The sequence below is a fragment of the Ixodes scapularis genome, unplaced genomic scaffold, assembly GCF_016920785.2.
Source record: "Ixodes scapularis isolate PalLabHiFi unplaced genomic scaffold, ASM1692078v2 PGA_scaffold10__122_contigs__length_95168666, whole genome shotgun sequence".
Taxonomy (NCBI): Eukaryota; Metazoa; Arthropoda; class Arachnida; order Ixodida; family Ixodidae; genus Ixodes; species Ixodes scapularis.
The window spans coordinates 19,565,334-19,591,517 of record NW_024609836.1 but is presented as its reverse complement, the minus strand read 5'-3'; the positions used below and the strand labels follow the sequence as shown (position 1 = coordinate 19,591,517).

At 44.9% G+C, this 26,184-nt stretch overlaps 2 protein-coding genes across 2 annotated transcripts; one reads left to right on the top strand and one right to left on the bottom strand.

Annotated features, from left to right (window-relative positions):
* Window positions 1–4,174: 4,174 nt before the first annotated feature.
* On the bottom strand, window positions 4,175–5,296 carry LOC120846388. Its single transcript, XM_040218115.3, has 3 exons — window positions 4,973–5,296; window positions 4,792–4,865; window positions 4,175–4,462 (listed from the first exon to the last, which is right to left on the bottom strand). Exons 1-3 carry the CDS (start codon window positions 5,061–5,063, stop codon window positions 4,187–4,189), a joined length of 441 nt encoding a protein of 146 aa, XP_040074049.1. The 5' UTR covers window positions 5,064–5,296; the 3' UTR covers window positions 4,175–4,186.
* A 12,860-nt stretch (window positions 5,297–18,156) lies between these two features.
* On the top strand, window positions 18,157–20,104 carry LOC120846384. Its single transcript, XM_040218112.1, has 3 exons — window positions 18,157–18,322; window positions 18,421–18,801; window positions 18,870–20,104. The coding sequence occupies exons 1-3, from the start codon at window positions 18,157–18,159 to the stop codon at window positions 20,102–20,104; spliced, it is 1,782 nt and encodes a 593-aa protein (XP_040074046.1).
* The last annotated feature ends 6,080 nt before the right edge of the window (window positions 20,105–26,184 follow it).

Genomic DNA, 26,184 nt, shown 5'->3' with positions numbered 1-26,184 from the left:
CTTTAGCGCTACTTTTAAATTCGTAATGTATAACCAACTAGCCCGTCACATGATCCTTGTACAATAAATACGGCTAAAGCCCCCATGTGGTTGCCTCAAAACTCTATAAAATAAATTATTTTTGTTCTGGTAATGCAAGATCTGTCTAGCAATGCTTCATGAACCCAAATTGATCATTAGTAATTACACGATAAAAAATTAGACAGACGAATGTGTATCAGCTTTTCTAAGCCCTTAGAAAAAACCGGCAAGGTGGAAATAGTTCTATGATTATGAGTGTCGTCCTTGTCCCTGTTTCTATAAAGTACAGACACTCTAGCTTTTTGCATAAGTTGTGGAAACATCCCAGTTTAAAACATAAATAAAAAATGTAAGTAAGGAAGGGAGTGATCAGCAGTAAAACATATTTCACTGGCCGAATCTACATACCATCGGCATCACAACTATGACTATTTTTTAATTCCATAAAGACAGTAGACACCACTGTATAAGAAGCTAGCAATAAAAAAATTGAATCCCTGGTTTTAAATGTTATATTATCACACGCGGCATCTCTACAGGGGCAAATCAACAAACCTGTCATTAAATGTGTTTTCCAACGATACGCCAGTTAATGTCTCCCCTGCAGGAATACTGCATTCTACACGATGGGAACTTATGCCCTCTATAACTGAATTTAAGTTCTTCCACATAAGGTTAGAACGACCTACAGAGTTTCTAAAGGTTTCAGGATGATAACGCTCCCTTGCTTTTTTCAGGGCGTTTGTCAGTTGATTACGGTACGATTTAAAAGTCCGAAGGTCATTGGGATTCCTAGTTTTTGTGAACTTTCTTACGTTTATACTTTCAAATAGATCTACAGCAATGTTGGACAAAATACTCGATAAAAGTGTTTAAGTTACTAAATACCTGCTTCAGTAAGTATTTAAAATACTAATCAAGTTACATTCACTGTAAAGTGTCTTGAGTAGAGTAGGAAATACTTAGAACTGCAATTCAATTACTTTTGAAGATACTTTCACATTACGTAATTTGTATCTACGTCAGTGGAAAACACAGTTATACAGTTGCGCGAATCTGGCATACTAGAGTGGTTTAGTAGCACTCAACAACACAAAATGGAAAACAAACAAACAAAATAACATCGTAGGGCTATTTTATGCAGTCCAACCATAAGGAGGAGAATATCACTAATACATGTTACATAAAATTTTTGGGACAAAAAAAAAAAAAAATAAAAACGAGGTCGCTTTAGCTATTCGCAACTTTAACGACCTACACTCTTAGAAAAAAGGGTCTGTATATTCCTCCATAAAGGGAGGAACGATCTTGTAACCTATGTTCCTTTAGAAAGAGAGCAACTCTCCTCCCTGCAAGCAGGAGAGAAAACTTCCTCCATCGTCGAGGGGAGCAACATTTGCTACATGATTTACGCTGATGGAGGAATGTGGCCTCCCTTTCAGCCGCATTTTAAAATGGCGTCTTTTGACGGCAAATGAAAACACTGACGCAAGCTCTCGCGTATGCTTATTTATTGCCAAAGGCAACTGTCCGCGAAAGTGAGGAAGTTCGCGCTCCGAGCCCAACCTCGCATGGTCGACATTCAGACGTTTACACGAAAACGGCCAAACCCCGTGGACCCCGCAATGCTCACAGCAATGACGATCTCCGCGTACTCGACGTCTTACCTTTGCTATTCCTCGCTTCGCGATCCCTTTGTCACGCATCGCACGTTACGAAAAACCGGTAAACAATAGTCGAATGCGTGATACCTAAAGTCGATCTCAAAAGAGTGCACAATTAGAAGATCACAGCAAGCAGCGAAGAACTGGCGCTGTGCACAGTGTGGTCAGCACGGTTTGCAGAATTCTGCCAATTCTGCCAATATTGCTGCATGAAGTTACACGAGTTGCCGCCAGATGGCAGGCCCAAGCAACGTACACACAAAAAACTGACACCAGGTAGGCCAGATGGCGCTAGGCACCGGCTACTTCAAAAATTCCAGCTGCCATGCTGTATCCATTTATCCTGTGTCAAATTAAAAAAAAGCGTTCTTCTTTTTCTGGATGCCTTAGAGCATGCCACTCCCACTGCACATGGACAAACGCAAGGCACACGTGCCTCTAACGCACAGACTACACAGACACTGTAATCACAGAGTAACCGTACCCCACTCACCGACTGCGACAGAAGCGCATCCGTCTTTTATACTCGACATTTTGGCAGAACTTCTGCGCGGGTGATCTGCTTAGCATTGGATAACGTTAGAGGTATGATTTTTTTATCTCATAAATATTGTTCTTTAAAATTTATTTCAAACGGGTCAAGGGATGTATCTCCTAGTAGAAAGTAAATGTACGAGCCGTAATTACTGTAAAAGACGTATTTTTCGCGGGCTCAATACTTCGCGATTTAGGTTAAAACTGAAGTTTTTGGAAGAATTCGCGGGTTCTAATCCGGAATTGTTCGGCGGACCTATTTTTGCGAAATGTAGGCGATTCACTAAAATTAGTTTCTTGCGAAAATTAAGTCGTTTACAGTTTACAGAAGCTCCAATCACCGGTTAGTTTTCGCTTCCCCACAAAGCACCTCCTAGAACGGGGATGACGGAGCGAGCCCACAGTAGTTCGCTGAATATACTGCGTTTTATACTAGGTCCGCAAAGCTACATAAGCTGCTGACGCGACTCGTGTGTGGAACCTGACGGAAGAACGCGCCTTCATAACGGAATATTTTGCGCTCCGTTCACGCGATGCTCGGCACCGTTTCTCAGAGCAGCGCGCAAAATTATTTCTCGCTTTTTTTTTTCTTTTTTTTTTGTGGTTGGTTTATGACTTTACGTTTCTGGAGAGGACGAAAAATTTAAGCGCTTTGAGTGTAAGCGTATGTATAACTCCCGCTGCGTTCCCGCTTCGCGGCGGCGGTCTGCGGCGGCTCATGAAAAAAAATGTTTACTTACTTGATCCACGCGTATACGCCGCTTTGCGGCAGTCGAATTTGCTAAACGAAGGCTCATCGCCATTCTCTATAAACTGGGTTTCTCTATAAATTGATTCGATAAACGGGTCGCTAAAACTGCGTTCGCTAAAACGAACTTCTCCAAACCGCATGCGTCGGAGCAGAAGCTACAAGGGCGAGCTCCGGGCTTTCAGCGTCCCTTTCAAGCACGCGCGCTCGTGCCGTACAAGCACTGTCCAGGGCCACATCTCCTGGTAAGAATTACGGGAGGTGGGGAGAGATGAGGCTAATAGAATTTTGGCAGTGCAACCTCTAAAAGAGAACAAGGTGTACAAAACGACTGTTTACAGCCAAAGTATCCATAGTAGCTAAACTTCGAAATTTTTAACATGCAGGGTGTGTTAAGTGCTGCTTCTCAGCACTCATGCTACACGTCTTGATTTTCTCGTGTTTCGAACACCTCCCACTCATAGGAAAAATCTAAACCCATATATCGGTTCACATTTTAAACACTTTTTTTGGTGGCTCCAAGGAGCTGGCCTACATTTGAATCCTGGCCGAGGTGGCTGAGCTGCCGTTGTAACTAGGTTTTCGTTGCACGTAAACAGATCCTTTGTGATCAAAATTAATCCTCAGTTCTTCGCTGGTATGTGCCATGATGCCCACAGTTTTTGTTTTTGTACATAAAACTCAAATTTGATTTTACAACTATTTTCAAATATCACTTCTCATACGTACATAGCACATTACCTAGAAAAAAATAAAAATTATTTCCCCCATTCCTTGCAACCGTCCATAATTCCCCAAATTTACTGCAATTCATATATGTATACGAATATTTTTTTATCATATACAATTGCATCGGCAAATCGGGAATTTCTTTCAGGAGGGGATGGGTACGCACCTCTATGATTCTCTCCACTTTCCTTTAAACTATATGAAATGGGAAAATTATTATTTGTGCTTGATAGCAGTCACATGTTCCCCTAGACTGCTTATCTTATTTGGTAATCACTTGTTCTTGAAAGACCATTTGTAGTATTCAACCATATACCTTTTGGTTGTAAGCAGTGACATAGCCACAACTTTTTTTCGGAGGGGGCTGCCACTGGTTGGAAGTGCTCTGTATAAATTTTAACTAACTTTATGGATTCCAACATGTGACAATGTAAGCAGAAAAAGTATAATGAGGGCCTTTTTATTAACCTTTCGATGGTTTATTCCAGTTTCATGCTACCTTTTCCAGGTTCGAGAGCAGCCTTACGACCATGCCTGTCGGTTTGGTGTTAGCGATGCTAAGCAAGTGCTCCAGAGTTGTGTAGAATGCCCTGGATGCTGGCTCATACACAAAGTTCAACACCCAATGCAAGCAGAATGCAGCAATGACTGCCTGCGCTGGGTTCTCTGCCTTTATGATCTGGTTTTCCACTTGGATGGCAGACTGGCCGAGTTCCTCCATGTTGTCGGTCCACAGAACAAGTGGATATGCAGCGAACCATGGTGCCTAGAAAACAATTTAAATTGTGAGGCGTACTATCTAGTTTGGGCCCGTCTCTTATAAATAGAAACGGGACCTGGGAAAAAGCTAATAAGGGGCTAACATATTCCAGCTGAGCATGGAAATGAAGGAAATTTGCAAGTGACATTTAGGAAGTACTAATATTGTAGGTCATTATTGTGGTTATGCATTCTGTGTGCTTCAAAGCATGAGGATATCCACATTTAGTTCATTCCAAAGCTGCTTTAAGCCCAATTTCAAGAACATGTATAAATATTCACATGCAGCAAAAGACTTTTAAAAAAAAGGGGAGCAGGGGTTATTTCAATAGTTACCGAGCTTCTCAGGAAAGATGGCCGTTCTTTGACCATCCTGGGCAGTGTGAGCAGAAAAGCCAAAGTTTTCATCCCTTGGGAGTAGGAGTGGGCAAAAACTATAAGGTTCTGTCAAAGCATAGATATTGAAATCTATAAGCATGCATGCAAATATAAGGAAGTCATTTGATTGTATTCTCACAGCCTCCATCGGGGACAGTTTCGGCCTTGGTCAGCAGCTCCATGCTGAATGTTTCAACTTTTTTTCCCGCCAATGTCAGAAGTGACACCATGTATCGCTCTGCAATTGTCTCCAGCTGCCGAGGGTGCACACCATTGATTCTTTGAAATTCCAGGAAGACCTAGAATGCGGAGAAGCTTAAAGATACCTGCCGCATACGTGCCATGTACAACAGCAGACGGAGTGCCACCCGACATATTGCTTCTGCAAATGGGGACTGGCAGAACATCCCCCGCCCCCTTCGTTTTATAAACATCCATAGACCCCTGAACAGCAGAAGGATCTTTTTGCGGTGGTCTCGACCTGACATTTTTTTTTCTTTCTAGCAAACTAAGTTTAACCATAATTACTCCACTCCCCACCGTCACTTTAAAAACAAGTGAAATGGTAACGAGAACAACAAAGCCCACATCTACTCACAGCAACTGACAATGCAAGTTCCTGCATATTGTGACTTTACATCTGGGAAAGAGCTCGCCATATAAAGTAAGAGGGTGAAGATCGGCACCGGCCCCGGGTATGACCCAGAGTTGGAGCCACGAGGGAACTACACAGCTAGGATGCTTGGAGCGCTGCTTCGTTGGCCATCGGACTGTTGACGACAAGCATAAGACCGGGATCTTTCTGGCTTGTGTAGGACCGAAGACCTACGAGTTGGGGGCTTTGAAGTTTATTGACTCCCATCAAGCCAAGTATAAAAACGTTCAAAGAGCTGCTGGGGACCCTGAACAAATACTTCTTGCTGACACCATCCAAGATAATAAAACGGTACAAGTTCGATAGCCGCTACTGACAGAAGGATGAAACTATCTCAAAATTTCTTGCAGCTCTCCTGAAACTTGCAGACTCTTGCAATTTCGGCAGCGCCCTCGACATCACGATCCGGGATCGATTGGTGTGTGGTGTGCATGAGGTAGGAGTGCAGAAGAGACTGCTGGCAGTCATCGATGACCTTGGAAAAAGCAATGCGGATGGCACTGGCTGTTTAAACCGCTAGCTAGAATGCTTGTGTCTTGAAAGGGACGGGCCTGGAAGATTCCGAAGTCATCAAGGTGAGCGGAGCAGGAATGAAGGAATGCAAAATGTGGGACGGTTCCCACGAAGCAAAACACCGCAGTCGCAAATGCAACAGCACAACAAATGCAACCAGTGTGGCAACAACAATTACGATGCTAAAAAGTGTCCTGAATTTGTATCAAGCGCATGCTTTAAGTGAAGAAAAGCAGGACATCTCGCTAGGGTATGCAAGTCACGCTCTCAATGAAGTACTGTTGCACGACATGCCAAACCAACGCCATCGTGGTGGCAGAATCAGTACCCGAGAAGCGATTGCATCTTTTGATCAGCAGTGTCAGTGAGTTGCGCATGCACAAGCCTAGACTATTTCGTTGCATATTGGAACCGAGTTCCTGTCAGCATGGAGGTCGACAGCGATTCTCAAGTGTCAGTCATATCGATGAGTGTTTATCAACAACACCATCAGCCATGGCCGAAAATCACTGCTTGCCAGCTGAAGCCGTCATGATACCTAGGAGCCCTGCCAGTTAAAAGAGTTCTCCACATGACAGTGCAACACAAAGGACAGAGTGCAAAGGCGTAGGTCTACATCTTGGACTGCAATGGACCGAGTCCACGGCCAAAGCGTAATTGGAGCACTATGTCTACTCCACAAGGTGAACTTCGCTGACGTGAAGACAGTGTCTGAACTGAATTTAATTTGTGCTCTGTCATTAAAAAACATAGAGATAAGACGGTAAGGGAAATCATAGAGGCGGACCTGATAAGAAACTACGGGGATCGATGTGTCAGCGTAGCGTCGATCGATTTGGCAGACAAAGAGACACAGTTCTTGCGATCAGTGGCGTGGCTTGGGATTGGTTGAATGGCGCGATGATGCAGAGTATTTATACCTTTGATTTTCTGACGATTAAACCAGTTGAAGTTAGCGCATTGTGTTGTCTCGTTCCTACCCTTCGTCCCTGTCGTGAAGCGCTATTATGTTCTCCAAGTGTCTTTGAACTCAAGACAAAGTTTGGCGAGCTGCTCAAGCCAGAAGATGGCAAAATGGAGGACCCACCAGTGCACTTGCATCTTCGGCAAGATGCGTTAAGCCGTTTTACACAGAAAAAAAGGAAGCAAATCTCCAACAAGCCCGGAGCAAGTGGCCTTCATGGAGCAACTAGAAACAGGACCACTTTCGTTGAAACAACTTGCAGACCTGACAGCTGCAGATACGGAATCGAGCAAACTTCGAGGGATTCTGGAAGGATAGCCATAAGCTACAAGATCCCACTCTCGAACCCTTTTCAACCTGCAGAGCAGAGATGTCGGTGAACGAAGGACTTGTAGTGTGGAAGAGAAGAGTGGTAATTTCACGAAAGGCAGGACGAACGATGCTGCTGAAACTACACTACGCCCAATCTTGGATGACTACGATGAAGTCCCTGGCCAGATCGCTCTGATGGTGGCAAAATATGAATAGCAAAATCAAGAACATGACGTGCGACTGGCATGCCAGCAGGTGCTTCCTATGCTGCCCACAAAAGAGAACCACTGTCCATGGCCAGCAGTAACCATTTCCTGATCGATCATCCGGCCATATCGACTATGCAGTGCCAGTCGATGGACAAATGCTGCTAATTGTGGTAAACAGCTTCTCTACGTGGATCGGGGCGATTGTGGTAAAGGATACATAGAGGTAATGATAGGACTTTGATCGTTTCAGAATAGCACACTGCATCGTCTCGGACAATGGGACTCCCGTCACCACAGGGCAACCCTTCAAAAGACTTCACGTCCCACAGGGGTGTGCGACATGTTCTTATCACCTACAGTTAAATGGAATTGCCGAGTGGGCAGTGCGAACGGTGAAGTTGGCGCTGAAAAAAGATTCCTGCCAAAGGCCTACAAAGAAAAGCTAGACGACCGCTGGTCGCTTTAGTACTGGCGAACACCTAACAGCAGGTTGGAAAAAGCCCCAGCAGAACTAATGATGGGAGGTCATCAACGTTCGAGATTGAACCTCATTTCTTTCTTCCTCCAGCAGGGCTGGAGAAAAGGGAAGAACATTAATCTCAGCCCGCAACTGACGAAGGACTTCAACGAGGAAGAACCGTGTTTCTTCGCGACTACGGGTCAATTGGGTTCCTGTTGCATTTCTGTAGTTGTAAAGGAAATTAGGGGAACACGCATGGCTGTCGACACTACAGCAGACGGCGATGTTGTCCGACACGTTGGCCTGATCCGGCTGCAGACCCCTCAAATGGAAACACCAACTTCCGAGGACGATAAATACTGGATGGACAATATCGGCATTCCCAAGATGAAGAACTTGCCCATGCCAAGAAGGTGAATTCGTCCTAGTTAGGAGCCATTGCGAGTCCCAAACAGATGTGAGCTAAGGGTGGAAGAGTGCTGCGTATGTGCTATGTATACCAACAGACTGAGTGCTATACCCGACATCCTGTTTTTGTGAACAGGGCCCGGCAGAGCGTCCCCCCACCTCTTATAAACATCCATCGACTCCCCTTGGCAACGGCAGAAGGTGCCTTGTGTTGGTCTTGACCTAACGCTTTTCTTTGCTTCTCATAAACCAAGTTTAAAGGGATGCTGAACCAAAATTGGGATTTTGCAAAATAAGGCCGCAGAAGCATTGAACGGGACGCTACGAACTCCAAAACATCACTCGTACATCAATATCTCAAATGGATGGCCATATTTTTGGAAAAGGGCGTAATCAAGAGAGGCATATGTGATGTCACGATTCTCCTGAAACAGTTGAGAACAAGGGGAAGCGGCCTCGCTTCTCTCCTCCTCATTTAGGTTCACCTGCTCGAGGGGACGAATCGAAGAAGAGAGGGAATGGGAATCGTGATGTGACATGTCTCGTTGGCCTTGTCGGCCGTGTTCAATCGTGCACTTCTTTTCCAAAAATACGGCCATCCGTTAGAGATATCGCTGTACGAGTCATGTTTTGGGGTTGTGCAGCGTCCCATCTATCGCTTCAGCCTTGTTTTGTGAGCTCTAAACTTCGGTTCAGCATCCCTTTAACCGCAAACTCGACTCCCCACCGTCATTATTAAAATCACATCAAAACCATAGTGACTACCAACCACGATGAAAACGAAGTGCATACCTGTTCGATAAAGAAAACAATGAAACCCCCTGTTTGAGCTCGATAGATTCAGACAAACAGCTGCAGTTCATGTGAAAGTGAATTCATCTTTGTTTACATGGACGATATCAAGCTTGTTTTCAGCGACAACCAGGAAGACGACGCACACCATCTACGTGAGCTCTTTGCTCACCTTAAAAATGGGGATTGGTCGCCAAGTGTTTCTGAATCACCCCGTCGACGAATAACCTAAGCCAAACGTTCCTGACGAGTTCCGAAAAACAGTTTTGAAGCACTGCATTCTCTTACACCCTGAAAATTGAGCCGCTCAATGCCTGCACTACTCGATTTATCTTGCCTAAATTAAATTAATGACGACATTCCCAGGTGGTCATGTGCACGTCTGCAATGCCAGTATGCGAAAGGTTGACACATGACTATGCAACTGGGCAAATTTTCACCTCCTGATTGGCAGTTCACCAAGATCCACCCTATGACCGCTTCCACCAACTGTCAAAGCACACATTTTTACCTGCGTTGACTGCATCAGGTGGTGGTCCAAGGACATGTATATTAAGTCCATAACAGCAGAAGTCAGCAGCATGTTGGTTATTTATAGCTGCTTAGGAGTACTAACCACCTCCACAACAAATTGAGGAAGGCAATTTGAGTCGCTTTCAGAAACTTTCTCAACTCCCGGGTACAAGGTATATACCATGTGTATGTGCTAGCGCCCCAGCCACCACGGAATGGTGAAACGATTAAACAGACAGTTGAAGGCAAAGTTTGAAGGTGAAAGGTACGGCCACACCATAAATGAAGACATATACGATTTTTCATGTTGGGAACATTGACACCTGGGACAAAGCACAGCAGAAATTGTGCTATTGTATGGCCATTTGTATTTCTGGGCAAGTTTTAATATCTACCACCCACACCGATATCAGTAATGTTGAAGATTTTAAAAACTGGCTATGTTCCTCAGAAACCGCAACCTATGCCCACAGAGCACTGCAACTTGCACACGGTGTTGTTCCTCAGCCCAGAAGTGTCATGCTATATATATATATATCTTCATCCGTACAAACACTGTGAAAACACCGTTGCTAAATTCATATGAAGGACCCTTCAAAGTTTTAAACTGATGCGACAGATACTTCATATTGCTCATCAAAGGGCATGCGGAGACCATTTCATTTGACAGAATCAAGCCAGCTCATCTTGAGCAGTGCCAAAAGCACTCCACAATAAGACTAACCCTAGTGCATTGTGTATAGTTCAAAACAAGGCTTCATAACTTAATCACTCATCTCTTAGATCTCCTCTTTAGGGGGAAAGTGCCTGTCGACCACCAGCCACGACGAAGACGAAGTACATACCAGGTCGAAAAAGGAATGAACTAAGATTCTCCGTACAATCTCAATAGGTTCGGTCAAGTGTGCTACGGAGCCCATTTCTAATTTTTTCCAGTGCGAATATATTGTAAGCAAACAAAAACTCTTTCTACAATTCTAAAATGTCTAGCTCTGCAGTGCTCTTCACTTACATCCTCCACCGCCCCCAGTGCAGGATATGTCTCAAAAATATCTGCTGCTGAGGGGCACTCTCCGGCAATCCACTTTCGACGAGCATCAAATGTTCGTTCCATTGAGTCCCTGACTTTCTCAGTGTCAGGACTGGCTTTTGCCATCTCTTTCTGCATGGAGTCAATGTGCGCTTTGATGCTCAATTCATCTTCAACCATGGCTGCCAGATTCCCTGGCTGGAAAGGGCAAACGTTTTGCAGAATATTGTTAACATAGTAGTTTAAAGGTGAAGTCCGAGTTTACATAGCACTTCCAAATTCAGCACATATGATTCACACCACACCCACTGCTCCTGCAAAAAGCTTACGTTGAAAGGACTATTTTCTTGCTTCTCTTTTGAGGCAAGCCAAACTAAAAAGACTTACATTATGAGTTCAACTGCCTTTAATGAGGAAGTCATTTACAATTTGTTCTCTCAAGTATTACAGTTCAATTTATTTATAACAATATGCTGCTTATAACAATCAGTGTCTAGAGTTTCTAGAGTAGACAATCAGTTTCTAGTCCAGATACAACGATAATCAGTTATAACGACTGAGTTTTCGGGTTTTCTTATTATCGTTATAAGTGGAATATCGTTTACAGATGTTACTTACTTCGAAGGGAAAGAAAGGTAGAATTTCTTAAGAACGTTTCTACAGCCAGGAGTTGGTCTGTATTGATCTATGGTATGTCTTATGCCTCGGCAGGTGTGCTATACATGGAGCAGAAGGTTGCTCTCTGGACTCTGCTATCAGTCACGTAAAGAGCGTCCTTTCTCTCAAGTGGGGAGAATCAGCAGAGCATGAGCTTTGCTGCAACTAATGTTTTTCCATTAAGAGAAACTAAATAAATAAATAAAAAATCATTCACCCTGCGACTGATCCTTTTCGCACAGTTGTTGTTGTCATCGTTGCATGTGTCAGACTCTGCGTGCTTCCTTCCAAATTTTTTTCGGTTCTCTTGAACAACACCCACATCTTCAATCTTGCTCCGCTCAAACTTGACCTTAAAGCGCAGAGCTCAGTGCCAGGAGCCCTGCATAAAATGGCACCAAAACAAAGTTGTGAAGCAGTTTTTTTTTTCTGGAATATAAAGTAACTTACATAGCCGTTGCCCACTCTGTCACGCAGTACACGATGTTGTATCACAAGCTGCCTGGCCGCTTCAACGTACAGGCGCTGGGGATAACTAAAAGAAGCAAGATTGCACTATAAACTGAAGAAGTAATGTTCCAAAGCGGGAATCACACTTCAAATAATTTGAGTAAAACTAAAGTCAAACAGAACATGTCTCGGGTTGTTCATGGAGGGACAATGTAGTACCTTAGGAGAATTTTAATTTTCTATGAGCCCTTGTGCTTTTCATGTTTGTAACTTTGGAGCATTATAAAAGTACCGAGCAAGTGCCCACCTGCGATTTGTATATATAAGCTTGAAATCCCGAGGGAAGAGTGCCTGTTTGGTCTGAGTGGCAAAATGCAGAAGGGATACTTGATAGGGCAGGCTTCACCACTCTGCGCGGTTTTGCATGGAGAAGCGGCTGACGAGGGTGAGCACCTCAGCTATACTTCGTCTCACCCTACGATGGACTAAAGGCAGAAGCCACGAACCGCCAGATCCAATCACGAGCCATTTAGACATTCCGTGGTATTTCGCTTCGAAGCACATATCGGTGCTCGCGTCTCGGATCACTGATGGGAATGGGCGGACAGTGGTTCGGATCGAGCAATGAGTGACTCAGAAAGTTTACATTGCAAAGAAAGCCACGGCGTGCTGGCTCTTTGCAGTGTCGAAGCTATAAAAATGACGCAGCGTTCTTGGATTCGGAGCATTATTCGTCCAAACCTAATCAATGCTAAGCGTGTCATAGTTTAGCGTGGAACATGATTGGACCTGGCGGCCCGTGGCTTTGGCCTTTAGTCCATCGTAGGATGAGACGAAGTACAGGGGGGTTCAAAAGTCTGGGGAGGTCGCTTGGTATGTCCTTTACTCAGTTTCCAAACATTTCAAAAGTAGTGTTCAAAAGTAGTGGGTGGGCACCTGTGACATAGGCACATGCTTCATATTCTATGGTATTTATTTGATTTTGCATAGGTTTTCACGAACGTAATAAAGCAGATATCTTATTTTTATGTTTTTCTGACAGTGACTGAAACTAAAGTACTTAAAACAATTTCCAGCAGAGGCAGACGTTTAAAAAAAACAAAAAAACACCTTTAAGTGGGTATTGCATAGACCACGAAAGGAAGTGTGAAACAAAATATGAGGTGCAGGCGAGCTGCTGGTGCATAATTACCGGTGTCCCGGGGGAAAAAAGGGGGACAGGACAACAATGTCTCAAACGTTGTTGTCCTGTCCCCCATTTTTTCCTCATGTCTCCACATTTATTTAGTAATTAAGGGAAGGGTGCAAACCGTGGTGCTCCGCAGGCCCAAATTAGCATCTGCAAAGCTTTTAAGGATTGTACATGCAAAGAGCAAGTCGTCTGCTTCTTGCACAGCGGTTGCGGTGACGTCAAAATGATGCAGTTTGATTGGCTTTGATGGAAGGATAGTGGGTAGACCTCAATGCTAGATGCCTTGAGGTCTACCCATTATTTTTTTTCAATCGGCCAATAAGAGCTTGGCGTTCTGCCTTCACTGTAACCTCTGCCCAAGAGAAGACGAACTTGCGCTCCTCATTAAAAGCTTGTCTCATACGTTTTGTGGTGAATCTTCAGATTTGTGAAACATTAACATCCTATTACTGGAAACATAGTCAACTATCAAAATGGTAGTAGTACTGCTTTGCTCGACTAATGTAATAAGTGGACACAACCTCCAATGTTTTGGGTTGGGGAGGCAATCACTCAGATTGGCATCATCAGCGACTTCGCAATCTTTGTCTGCGAGAACAACAATGGCAAAAGAAACAGATACTGATCTTTCAAAAAATGTGTTAACATTCTGGGTTTTCGAAAGACTTTGGAAAAACGCTCAGCAGTTTTTATAAACCTTTCTTTATCTACATTATTTGCACATCCCAAACCAACATTTAAGAGAGCGAGCCTACTTGGGTTGAGACATGTAAGCTAAAGGCATACCAAAAGAGTGCAATTGAAACTGCAATGTTGACTGGCATGCATGTCAATTGAGAGCAAGCATGCAAGGCAAGGCTGCAGATAACCAAAAGCTAGACAGTAAGGAGCCTCAGAAAATTTTTTCAGAAGCCGGATGTGGTCCATGGTCTTGAGTTTTTCTCATCACTAATGAAAATAGCATCTGTCTGTTAATTCCCCTGATATTCATTGACTTGCTCTCTTATCAAATTTCTGGCAAGGGCAGGGCACTTACAGTGTATATCGGAAGAGGTCGTGACACAGCCACTCAATTATTCTGTTCCTGAGGCTCGTGGGTACCAGTGACTTTTCACCGAGTGTGCTGAGCCGGATGGCTATGTCTGTTGGTGCTTTTGGAAACACGTATGTTGTCGGATCAAGCTTCTTCAGTTCCTGTTGTGCTGACAACATAGGTGACATCTCGGGACTGCAAATATAAGATCCCAATAAGATGTGCAGCTCTCGACAGCTATAACTGAAGTCTTACTTGTCCACACTGGTCGCACTAGTGCTTGGTTGGCATGATAGTGAAGCTTCATTGGGGTTGCTTTCTAACCGAATTACTTTAATTTTTGATTTTTCGTAAATAACAGTGTCCTTATCCCAGTCAAGGTACGCAGGGGGATCGGTGGCCGAGTGGTCTAGCGCACACCAGCTCGGAGCACGTGGAGCGAAAGCTCGCGCTGCAGAACCCAGGGATCCTGGGTTCGAGCCCCACCCCTGCCCGTTTCGATCTGGATGCGCATCGTACCGGCGTGCGGTCGTGTATCACTACTGCGTGATGCACGTTAAAGACCCCAGGCTAGCGGCTGTACCACACTGGCTAAATTTCTCATCTACAGCTGGGAGACTCGTCGCCCCTGTGAGGCAGACCAAGTTCTAGGCTGTATAAACACACACACAACCCAATATTTTTTTTCAAGGTACGCATCAAGCTGGGCATCATAGACCTGGAAAACATTGAAGATGACAGACATATTATTAGTGATGTTCTTAAGGAAATTTTTTATCTGTTTTTATCTTCTCTAAGTTAAAAAATTAAAAAAAGGAAAACACTGTGTTAACACGTCACTTTAAACATGATGCACAATATTGAACATATATATATATATATATATATATATATATATATATATATATATATATATATATATATATATATATATATATATATGGTAAGCCACACAGCATGTAACATGTGATGATGCTTGCGTAATGAATAGAAGGACTTATTAATTAAAGGGACACTGAACTCCCAAAATCTTTTTTTGTTAAATGCTTGGATAGGACACATATATTAAAAGATAAACTTTCCCCCAAAACAATGATTAGCACACTATCTACATCATGTCATGAGACTCATTTTGAGTGGGGAGTGATTCGAAAACATGCTTCTATTTTGGTATATTATTCTAAAATAGAACCATGTCACAATACTCAAAACGTGTGTCGTGACCTAAATGTTGAGCGGTGATTTTTTTAAGGTATTTTTTGTGCCAAAGATGTCATATCCACCCTGCTGAAACTAGAAAGCCCATTTAGATATACTGCAGAAAAGCTGCAATCTGAAAAAAGAAACTAAATTATATGACCGAGTTGAAGCCACCATGGGTGAAGAACTTTGGGGATAGGAGCTTCTGAGCAAAAATGTGCATGATAGTACATAATAGGACCAATGTGCAGAATTTTCTCCCGCTCAGCGCCATTGAAAACACTGCAGAAAAGCTGCAGTTCTGGAAAAAAGTTAGTTTTTAATAAAGGTGAAGCCAACTTTAGGGAGATCTGCAATCTCAAACTTTGGAAGGCACGTGCCGTATGTAGCACTTCTGTACCAAAAATGTGCAGATTGAGTGGCCTTCCTGAAGATTTGGTGAAGGAGATAGGTTGCAATACAAGATTGCCAAAGCATCTCATCTAAATTGTTGTAGAACAGGTTTGCAGAACTTGAGTAACTAACAATGCTTACTGTCTAAAAACAAATTTGAATTAATATTTTTTATTTATTTTCTACAGTGGGTTAAAAAATCTGTCACTTCATTCTAGAAGTGCAATTTATCTGTTTCAACATGCTAAGACATGAGGTATGTTAGGCTATGTATATACAGTAAACTGAATGATCTGAGTGGAGAGAAATATGGCCAACATTTGAACAGTAAAGGCAATTGCCCTTTGAAATGAACATGATTGTTCTTCAGATATCAAGAAAAAAACTGAATGAAGTGTCTAGAGAGAGGTTTTGTGCTCAGTGACTTATTTGTGCTATTTGTTTCTGCTCATTAATGCTCATTGCATGTTCCTCACAATGAATGTGCTCAATTCCTGCAATTTATCATTCACACACATTTAATCTGTCACTGATATACCTCATTTTTGCTTCACTTAGTGCATTCATTCAGACTGGCCGGGTTGTTTCTGGTGGAATTTAATACTGATACTTCATGCGATTATAAATATATTCACATTCAATTTGACATCAAAATGTATTTCATTATTGTTTCACTTCTGCATTCAGACTGGATTTCTAGCAAAAATTGTACAAGTTTCTTTTTCTTTTTTTCAGTATGTGCATATTATTTATGCATCAAAGCTAATTTTTTTCTTTTTTTTTCCAGCAAACAGGCCCTTTATTTTTATATCTGAGCGTTTTTTTTTTGTTTTTTTTTTCAAGTGAGGTAATTTACGTTTTTTAACTTAATAATCATGAAAACAAACCCCACATGTTGAACCGAAGGAAGCGTTTCACTGAAATGCCTAAACATAGCAACAGCCTTTCCATTATCCTTGAAAATGTTTAGGACAACACAGATATCTATTTCGCTTTGTGTACCAAAAGTTTCAAACGAAAGACAAAAAGAAATATATATATAGATATAGATATTTACACACCTGAATCAGGGCACTTTCCAGGTCCCAAATCTCCGGGAACTTGATGCGGAAAGCATCCCTAATGTCAGTTTCGGTTGCGCCGGGCGGCAAGCTCAAAGGCCGACAAAACTTTTCGTAGCAGCCTACACAACGTAACATGTTATCGTTGTCTAAAAGAAGAGCCAGGTGACTTGGCACGAAAATAAAACCAAATAAATACAAAATATAAGTAGCCGCAGGTGACTCAACTGTATGTGTATCCCGATTCCCGGCTCGAAGCAGGCTCAACCGCACGGTTCAGAACTCGGGCGCGAATGGCGCGAATCTGCGAAAGTCGTGGGTTCACTGAGAACGAGCGTAACATTACTACAGTAAAATTTCCAAATATGCCTTGCTTTATTGAGCTATTTTGTTTATCTTTGGAATTCAAATTCAACGCAACAAACCTTTTTCTTCGTGAAAATAAAAAAAAAAATGGGCAACACGTTTGCAGCTGTCAGTGTCAGGTTTCGGATTGGTTAATTTGCTTAAATCCAAATGGAAAGATGCAAGCAAACTGAACAAGAATGACGATAATAACCTCTGGAGAAGAGATTACGTTGGTGGTGGGGCCTCAGATATTTACTTCAGAAGCCATCTGTCTCGCTTGAAGGTACGTGGCGCTACGAAAAATAATGCATATCTTCTCGACTCAATACACTACTCAAAATATATTCTCGCTGCTGAGCCGCGTATCTGCCATGAATAAAGTGAAACCGAAACCAGAGTAGAAGCGCGGGACATTTGCGCGAGTCCTTCGGCGTAGTCGCGGGGAGTTACTCTGCGTAGTCGTGGGGAGTCACTCTGCGCGGTTACGCACTTTATGTATTTATAAGTAAATACAAGTTTGGCGTTTCGGTAATAATAAAAAATATTTTTTTTTTTAAATTAAGTTACTTTTATTAATAACTTATGCCTTAGATACCATTAAAAATGATTCGTGCTATAAAGCACGTGATCACCGAAGGACAGGAGAGACTGGACAATTGAGCACGCCGATTCTTGCCAAGCGCTTTTCGCGCAGATAAGGTAGTCTGAAAACGAAACATTCCCCGCGGCGTTCCTCGGCAAACCTTCGGATTTTTGCCTCTGTGCGAAGAAGACTTATCCGTTCATGTATGTGACTCCATGCTAAAGCAGTGTGTGTTTTCCCAGCTGGTTGGAAGCTTGACGACTTTGCCACAAGACAAGCTCGAGCATCACCGCGCAAGTCAGCTGGTTTCGCCGTGGAATGACAACTTTGATTGTGTCATGGTCAACAGGCTGACTGTGCAATATGCCTCGAGATCTTATACGCTGCCCAAAGTGTCCTTTCTTGGCAGCGTCCATCAAACGCGTTGTCCATCATATGAGTGTGCATAGCTGCGAAACAGACTTTAGAGTCGTTTGTGGGATCGGCGGCTGTGCCGCATCATTTCGACGTTATGGGTCGTATAAACAACATTGTTATCGAAAACACAAGGATGCCATGGCATCAACTTCCACTGAAGCCAGATTTCAAGAAGCTGCCAATGATGAAACCGCAACAGAAACCGAATGCGAGAGTGCACACCCACCCGGTCCGTCGTCACAAGAACAACCCTCTGCAGCGGAGCCAAGAGAAGACAGAAGAAGTGCTCTCCGAAAACAGTTGGCGTTGTTTCACCTCAAGATTACAGAGCAGTTAAAGCTAGCCCATAGCACTGCTGATGAAATCCTGCGAGTGATGAGAAACGTTGTTTCCGAAGTTCTTGAAAGTGTCGCAGACCAAACCCGAGAGGTTCTCGAGAGGGAGAACGTCACCGTGTCAGTGAGGGAGAAATTGGCTTCTCTTCAAAATTCTGAAGGCATTGTCGAGGACATCTTCTCGGGGATCCAGACCACCTACCTCAGAAAGAAGTATGTGATGGAGAACCTGCCTTACACAAATCCTTTGGTGATGCCTCTTCATACAGACAATCAAGCATTGCAACACACTATGTGCTACATACCAGTTTCACAACTGCTTAGCAACCTGCTGTCATGCCCCGACATCCTGGAAAGTGTAATGCAGACCATAGAACAGTCTGAAGTGCTTCAGGACATCACTGATGGAGACTTCATCAGCCAACGCCTGCAGCAGATCGACAGTGGGACACCCACAATCTTCCTCCTCCTGTACTCGGATGAGCTTGAGCTGAGCAATCCACTGGTGCAGCAGCTGGGTCGCATAAGATTCTGGTTGTCTACTTCTCGATCATCACCATTCACCCAAGGCACCGATCGAAATTGAATGCCGTGCATCTTCTGTTGCTTGTCAAGTACCAAGACGTTAAGAAGTATGGCTTGGTTCGAGTTCTTGCTCCGCTCATCCAAGACTTAAACTATGCTCATGAGTATGGTGTGCATGCACAAGGGAAGCATTTTAATGTGGTTACAGTTGCTTTCACCGGAGACAACCTCTCCATGCACAAAATGGCAGGCCTCCAATGCAGCTTCAGCAGTGGTCGCATATGTCGTTTTTGCCTTGCTCGGTACGGGCATCTGCATAAGTTGCTCTCTGAGGCCAGCTGCATCATGAGAACTTACGCAGGACACGAGAGCCACCTGAAAGCATTTGCTCTCAATCCAACACAAAACGAACCGCTGTACGGCATATCTGCCATTCCAGCACTTCAAAGCCTAACAGAGTTTGACATCACAACACAACTCCCTCCAGATGCCATGCATGACATTTTGGAGGGGGGAATGGGGCTTGTCATGCAGCATGTCCTGCGTGGTCTGATTCAAGATGGCCTGCTTCAGAAATTTGACATCAACAAGGTAGCAAGCTTCAACTATGGCTTCCATGACAGGAAGGCCACCCCTGTTGCACTAAAGGACAAGTTTCTGCAAGGAAAAGCCAACCTGAGAGGTACGGCAGCTCAGAAGTGGTGTTTATTCAGGCTCCTTCCACAGATCTTCGGAGATTCTGTGCCCGTCAACAACCCACACTGGGAAGTTTACCTGGCCTACAGACATTGCATTGATATCATCCTGGCAGAGAATATTCCACGAGACTGCATTGCTTACCTGGAGGTGAAAATCCAAGAATTCCTGGAGACCTTCACGTCCCTTTACCCATCCGTAACAGTCACCGCAAAGCTGCACTATCTGCTGCATTACCCGGGCTTCATACAGAGGTTTGGCCCGCCCCGTCGCTACTGGGGAATGCGCTTCGAGGCGAAGCATGCCTACTTCAAGGCCGTTGCCTCAAATGTTCGGAACTTCCGTAACATCTGCCGAACACTGGGCACACGGCATCAGCTGTTGCAAGCTTACGAGCTGACTGGAAAGCTTTTTGAAGTCTCCATTGAAACAACAGGGTCTGCTGTGGTCAAGGTGACGAGCCTCTCAGAACAAGAGCAAGTTGCTGTCTCCGCCATCACATCAGAAATCACCCTTGCTCTGTGAAGACTGCTAGCACCAACAGCTGCACATACCGTCTGAGAGATGTGTTCGTCTCCGAAGTGCAGAATGACACCCCAAAGTTTTTGCAAGTGGAGAGGCTGCTGGTGATGAGTGGTGTATTGATTCTTCTTTGCAGACGCCTGGAAACGGTGCGTTTCTGCAGTCACAGGTGCTCCTACATTGTTGAGAAATGTGTCGATGTTGTAGCAGTGACGCCGGACAACCATTTTGACTTTAGGCCTCTTGACCTGTACAATGCAGGAACTTTCTATGAGATTGTTCCTCACTTTGCAGTTTTGCAAGTTTGAGGACATCCTGCTGTGAGAAACAACATTCTACAGGGTAAATCAAATAGATTGTCGGCTTTTTGAAGGAACCACGTGAATTAATATCTTTATGTTGCGAGGTAAGATTTTCTGCAGTGGTGGTGAAAGATAGTGCATTTTGTGTATCAACATTTTAAGGAATAAACTTACCCGAGTAAAAAATACAAAAAGAGGAGTGTGAATTCGCTACCTACGGCGTCCGTCTGCTAACGAAAGGCATCCGATTGGCACAACAGTCTACAGACTCCACATAAAATTAGAACAATCTAATATTCTATCTAGGCTATTTTCCAGCAACTCATTGGATAGCCAGGAGCTTAAACAAAAGAGCACTGGAATTTGTTAAAATACATTGTAGTTATGCCACAAATATTTTTACTAGCCAATGGATGTTGTTAACGACCCAAAGAACAATCTGAGCTTTAGCAACCATGCATGTCTTTTAAATCGTGTCATGGCCATATCATGGGTAGTAAGATTTTCTGTGAGGTGGCAAGCGTTATGAACTCTGGCTTTTTTAAGCTCCCCTTTCTGCATCTCGGAAGCACGTCACAACAGTGTTTCCCTTGTGCACTATCACGTTTGCAAGTGTACAAGGCACAAAAATAATAATGGGCTTTTTTTGTATATGGCAAATATAACTCGCTGTATCATAGTAATTGCCATGGCTATCGAGAGAGAGCTGTGTTGCTTGAGAAGGCACAAAAATAATAAATGCACAAACTGTTGGATACAATATTCCCAATAGATAATGTCACACCACTGAATAAGTGACCGAACTGCGAAGTACAGCAACAGGAACCAGGGTGGGCTTAAACCCAGGACTCCATTGTCCAGAGGACAGGCAAGCAGATGTTTGCTAAGGGAATATACGTGTGTATATTCCCTGACACCATTTAGTTTTTTTTGTTTGTTTGATTTTCATTTAACAAACTTTATCAACCAGGAATCATGTATGTGTCGCTGCTGCAGGAGGCAGACATGGTTTATTTTACGTATATTTTAGGCCTGTTCAGCCCCTATCGAATAGAACAGCCGCTTATGTGCAATCAAAAAGGTGCCAAACGACAGTCACGTTAGCCACGGCGAATTGAAGCTGCGTTCCAATATTATTCTCAGGCCAATTGTTAAATACCGAGCGAGACGAACACATCGTAGGCTTAAGCGCTATCGCCTCAGACCGTGCGCCTTCCGACGTCTCAAAGTTTTCATGAGGGTAACAGCTGACGTGTCCTTCAAGGAGAAGAAAATGAAATTGGAACTTGTGGTTGTCAAAGGGTTTGGTGTGAGCCTGCTAGGGTGCAACTGGTTCCAGTCCTTGGGCATCTCCTTGGAGGAAGTCCTTCATGTCGACACATTGCCCCCTCAGGTGGAAGCGGCTGCAATTCGCAACGTGATTGACGAGTTTCCCAAGCTTTTTCAGCCAGGACTTTGAAGAAGCAGGGGACCCCCTGTTCATGTGGATGTCGACCCTGCCACGACTCCCAAATTTTTCAAGGCTCATCAGATTCCACTTCCGCTGCTGCCCAAGGTGGACGATGCCATCGACAAACTGGTCGAACAAGGAATTTTTTAAACAGTACGGTATTCCTCATGGGCGACCCCAGTCGTGCCTATTCTCGAAAAGAACGGGAACATTCACTTGTGCGGTGATTACAAGTGCGCAGTGAACCGAGTCATTGGATGGGAAACATACCCTTTACCAACTGCCGATCAACTGTTTGCCAAACTGGCTGGGTGTGAGAAGTTTTCACAGTTGGATCTAGAACAGGCCTACCACCAGAAGGTAGTGGATCAAGCTACAGCGGACCTCCAAACAGTCAATACTCATTAGGGTCTCTTCAGAATCACCCGTCTGTAGTTCGGCGTTGCTACGGCTGTGGCAATCTTCCAACGCTATATGGAAGAGCTTCTCGCTGGACTCGAAGGTGTCTTAGTGTTTCTCGACGATATAGTGATCGGCGGTCAGAACGATGAAGATCATGAGTCTCGTCTCTGGGCCGTGCTGAAAAGAATCAGTGACGACAGGCTCCGCCTGAACAAGGTCAAGTGCAGTTTCAGAGTGCCTCAAGTGTCTTTCCTGGGATACAAAATTGACAAGGAAGACATCCACCCCACTGAGGACAAGGTTCAGGCTATTCAGACCGCTCTAGAACCGCAAGATAAACAACAGTTGCAATCCTTCCTAGGACTTCTGAACTTCTACGGCCGCTTCTTAAGGGGGGCTGCTCAAGTCTTGGAACCGCTACATCGGTTGCTGGACCAAGGTGCATCGTGGAAGTGGGGAAAAGAGGAAGTGGTAGCTTTCCGACGTGCCAAAGACCTTCTACAGTCTTTGACTGTGTTGGCACATTACGACGTCGAGCGTCCCTTAATATTGGCCTGCGACGCTTCTTCATATGGCCTAGATTTCGTCATGAGCCATCTGTTACTGCCCAGTGAAGAATTCCCTGTGGCCTTTGCATCAAGAACAATGACAGAAGCCGAAAGAAACTACTTGCAGATGGATCGTGAGGCGTTAGCTGTCGTAGCTGGTGTGAATAAGTTTCATCAGTTCTTGTATGGACGACATATCAAGATTTTTAGAGAACACAAGCCTCTTCTGGGGTTACTGCACCACAGCAAGCCAATTCCTCAGGTTCTATCACCGCGTCTGTTGCGCTGGAGCCTGATGTTAGCCCAGTACCATTATGAGCTCATTTACAGACCTGGGAAACAGATGGGCAACGCTGACCTTTTCAGCCGTCTTCCTCAGAAGATTCAGGATTTTGAGGTACCTCCTCTTTGTGATGTTCTCCTCATCGAATCAACGCCGGAGGTACACATCGACGCAAAACAAGTGGCTTTTTTGACGAAGAAATATTGTGTTCTTTCCCAGGTACTGCACTGGATCCTGCACGGCTGGCCATCAGAGAAACCTCCAGAGGTTTTCAGGCCTTACTACTCTCACCGTGACGAACTGTCTGTCTATAATGGTTGTATTCTCTGGGGCAGCTGTGTCATCACATCCCCACCTCTTCGGGAAATCGTGTTGGACCTCTTGCACAGTTGTCATCCGGGGGCTGTGAGGATGAAGGGTTTTGCAAGGGGTTATGTCTGGTGGCCGGGCCTTGACAAAGATATAGAACGCCGAGTGTGGCGCTGTGTTCCGTGTCAGGAATCCCGAAACGCTCAAGCCCGTGCCCCCCGTCCACCCGTGGGAATTTACGACAAGACCGTGGTCGAGACTGCACGTCAACTTTGCGAGTCCTTTCCAGGGCGAGTATTTTTTTATCGTAGTGGATTCCCACTCCAAATGGCTGGAAGTCCTGCGAGTAAAATCTACATCCGCCTCGGCTGTGATCACTGTACTCCGAACCTTATTCGCTACGCACGGACTGCCGGACGTGGTGGATTCGGACAATAGTACTGCCTTCACTTCAGGCGATTTTAAGGATTTCCTCCGTCGAAACGGCATCCGTCAAGTCCTGGTGGCACCGTATCACCCATCTTCGAATGGCCAAGCCGAAAGGATGGTGCAGGAGACGAAGAAGTCGCTGAAGAAAATAATTCGAGGGGACTGGTCCGTTCGTCTGGCCAGGTTCTTGTTCGAGCTACACATTCTTCCAAGCACCTCAACAGGAAAGAGCCCTGCGGAGCTTCTGTTCGGTCGACAACTCCGATCAGCCTTGGATCAGCTACATCCTGATGAACAGTCAGTCATGGCCCAGCGCCAGGAGGCATCTTTCGAGATCGACGGTCGGAAGGCTGTTCGACAGTTCGCGCAAGGAAGCATCGTGTTTGCAATGTATTTCAGCGCAAGCGGGAACCGCTGGTTGCCAGGGGAGATTTTATGCAAGTTGGGACCTGTCTCTTACCAGGTACAGCTTGAAGACTGACGTGTGTGGCGGCGACACATCAATCACATCCGAAGTAGAATATGCGATATGCCAAACCCTACTCTGAGGGGCAGCTGCGACGTGCCAGACCTCGGAACTACTGGCCATGACGTCGGGCCGGACGTCACGTCGAGTACGAAAGAGTCCGTCCAGGATAACCTGTCAACATCGCATCCGCAGTCTCCAAATCCAACTCCAGGTGTTTCTTCGTTAGGACGCCCACAGCGTGAACAGCGTCGTCCTCGGTACTTGCGGGATTAATTTTAGGGAGAAGGTGTGTACTGAATTGTATCTTGAGAGAGCGCGGAGCGCGAGCATGGGTCAACGCACCTGCGCGTGCCAACGCGAGCCACGGCCTCTTCTACGCCGAGCCTTCTCGAACAGGACCATGTTGTACATATCTGAGTTAGTAAAGCGGGGCGCATCGCGCTAAGCCCACCAAGGTGTCCTGTCTCGCTCGGTACTTAACAGCGCCATAGGGTTTTACTATAAAAGGTAAGCATGACAAAGGTTGCTCGGCTGGTGGCGGCTCGGTGTTCGAATGCGCTTGCCTGGCATGCGGAACGCTGGTCCGGTCCGCGCCTCATGTGCTTGCGCAGTTAGCGTTTGAGTCGATACGCTACAGCGATAGATTGTATCGTAATTTCTCGAGTGATTTAATTCAACTCTAATATAAAAGAGAACACACGTCATCTCGTCGTTAGACCGCTGGTACGCAAAACACATGGCGACATCGGCGACGGTTCACGTCTTCGTTCACAACAAACACCACTGCCATTCCAGGCTCCTCGTCGGTGGGCACTCAGTGACGGATAACAAAGTCCAAAGTAGCACAGGAGACGCACACGCGAACCAGACTTTTATGACCGACAGATAAAACATTCGCTGCGGCAGCAAATGTTGCAGCAGACCGACCCGACCACTACGACTGCGGACGCCGCCATATCTAGGCCCATTGTACGTAGCACTGTTTCAAGCGTTTGGAAACTTCGCTCTTTCTAACGTTTCCGTTTCACAAAATGAACGGTAAATACGGCACTGCAGAAATAATTTCTGAGTGTGCGTGCTTGGGTTGGGAGATTGAAGCATAGACGGCCTTCGCCGCAGGGCATTAGGGTGGAAGTATCCTCCCGTCAGCCTATCGGGGGAAGAAGAGATCTTGTTCCTCCCTTCTTTCTGTGTCCGCTTGGGGGCGCGTCAGTAGAAGGGACGAAGACGCTCTGTTGCTGCCTTTTTCTTCCCTTTTTTCTTAGAGTGTATAAGGGGCACGCTCGTGCCTATCAAAATGGCTGTCATCTGGATGATCGTCGTAGAACAGCAGTAAGAGGCGGAATCTGTGACGCGTAATTAATTATAGTTTTGTTTTATACGAGCAACCTTAGTTTATTTTTTCCCGCCAGGAAGGTGTAGGCAAGCACCTTTTTTGTTAAGGCAATCATCTAGGAGCTAGGGAGCTCGATTCTGACACTGCAGTACCACCATCGCTGAAAGTTGCGAATAGTGACATCGCTGAATATCACGTCATGCAGGGCATCGCTGCCCTGCATGACGTGAACGATGCGTCATGCTGGCGCATCGTTTAACTACAATCCACATTCCTTATAGGGGGAGTTTACTATAAACGAACTTGGGATAAGGGAATAGGTGAATGTATAATTAAGATAGCCCACATATTAGCCATGGCACTCGTCGCACCTTTTTTCACTGGGTTGTGTTCAGAAAGGCACTCAACGTTGGGAGATACCTTGTTGGCAGATTGAGAGATCATCTATAGACCGACACGCGGTGCGGCTCTCTTTACCAACACGGCCGGAAGGCCGCGCATGCGCAGCAGCTATATGGGCAAAAGCGGACAGGCTCTCCATGTTTTCGCCATTGC

Excerpts from the sequence above, each read along its gene's own strand:
- LOC120846388 (XM_040218115.3), bottom strand. The coding sequence starts at position 5,063 with ATGGTGTCACTTCTGACATTGGCGGGAAAAAAAGTTGAAACATTCAGC. Across the intron at positions 4,866-4,972 it reads AACTGTCCCCGATGGAGGCT|GGATGAAAACTTTGGCTTTT; the intron begins GTGAGAATACAA and ends CCTACTCCCAAG. Across the intron at positions 4,463-4,791 it reads CATCTTTCCTGAGAAGCTCG|GCACCATGGTTCGCTGCATA; the intron begins GTAACTATTGAA and ends ATTGTTTTCTAG.
- LOC120846384 (XM_040218112.1), top strand. The coding sequence starts at position 18,157 with ATGCCATGGCATCAACTTCCACTGAAGCCAGATTTCAAGAAGCTGCCA. Across the intron at positions 18,323-18,420 it reads AGAAGTGCTCTCCGAAAACA|TTCTTGAAAGTGTCGCAGAC; the intron begins GTTGGCGTTGTT and ends TTGTTTCCGAAG. Across the intron at positions 18,802-18,869 it reads ACGCCTGCAGCAGATCGACA|CAGCTGGGTCGCATAAGATT; the intron begins GTGGGACACCCA and ends CCACTGGTGCAG.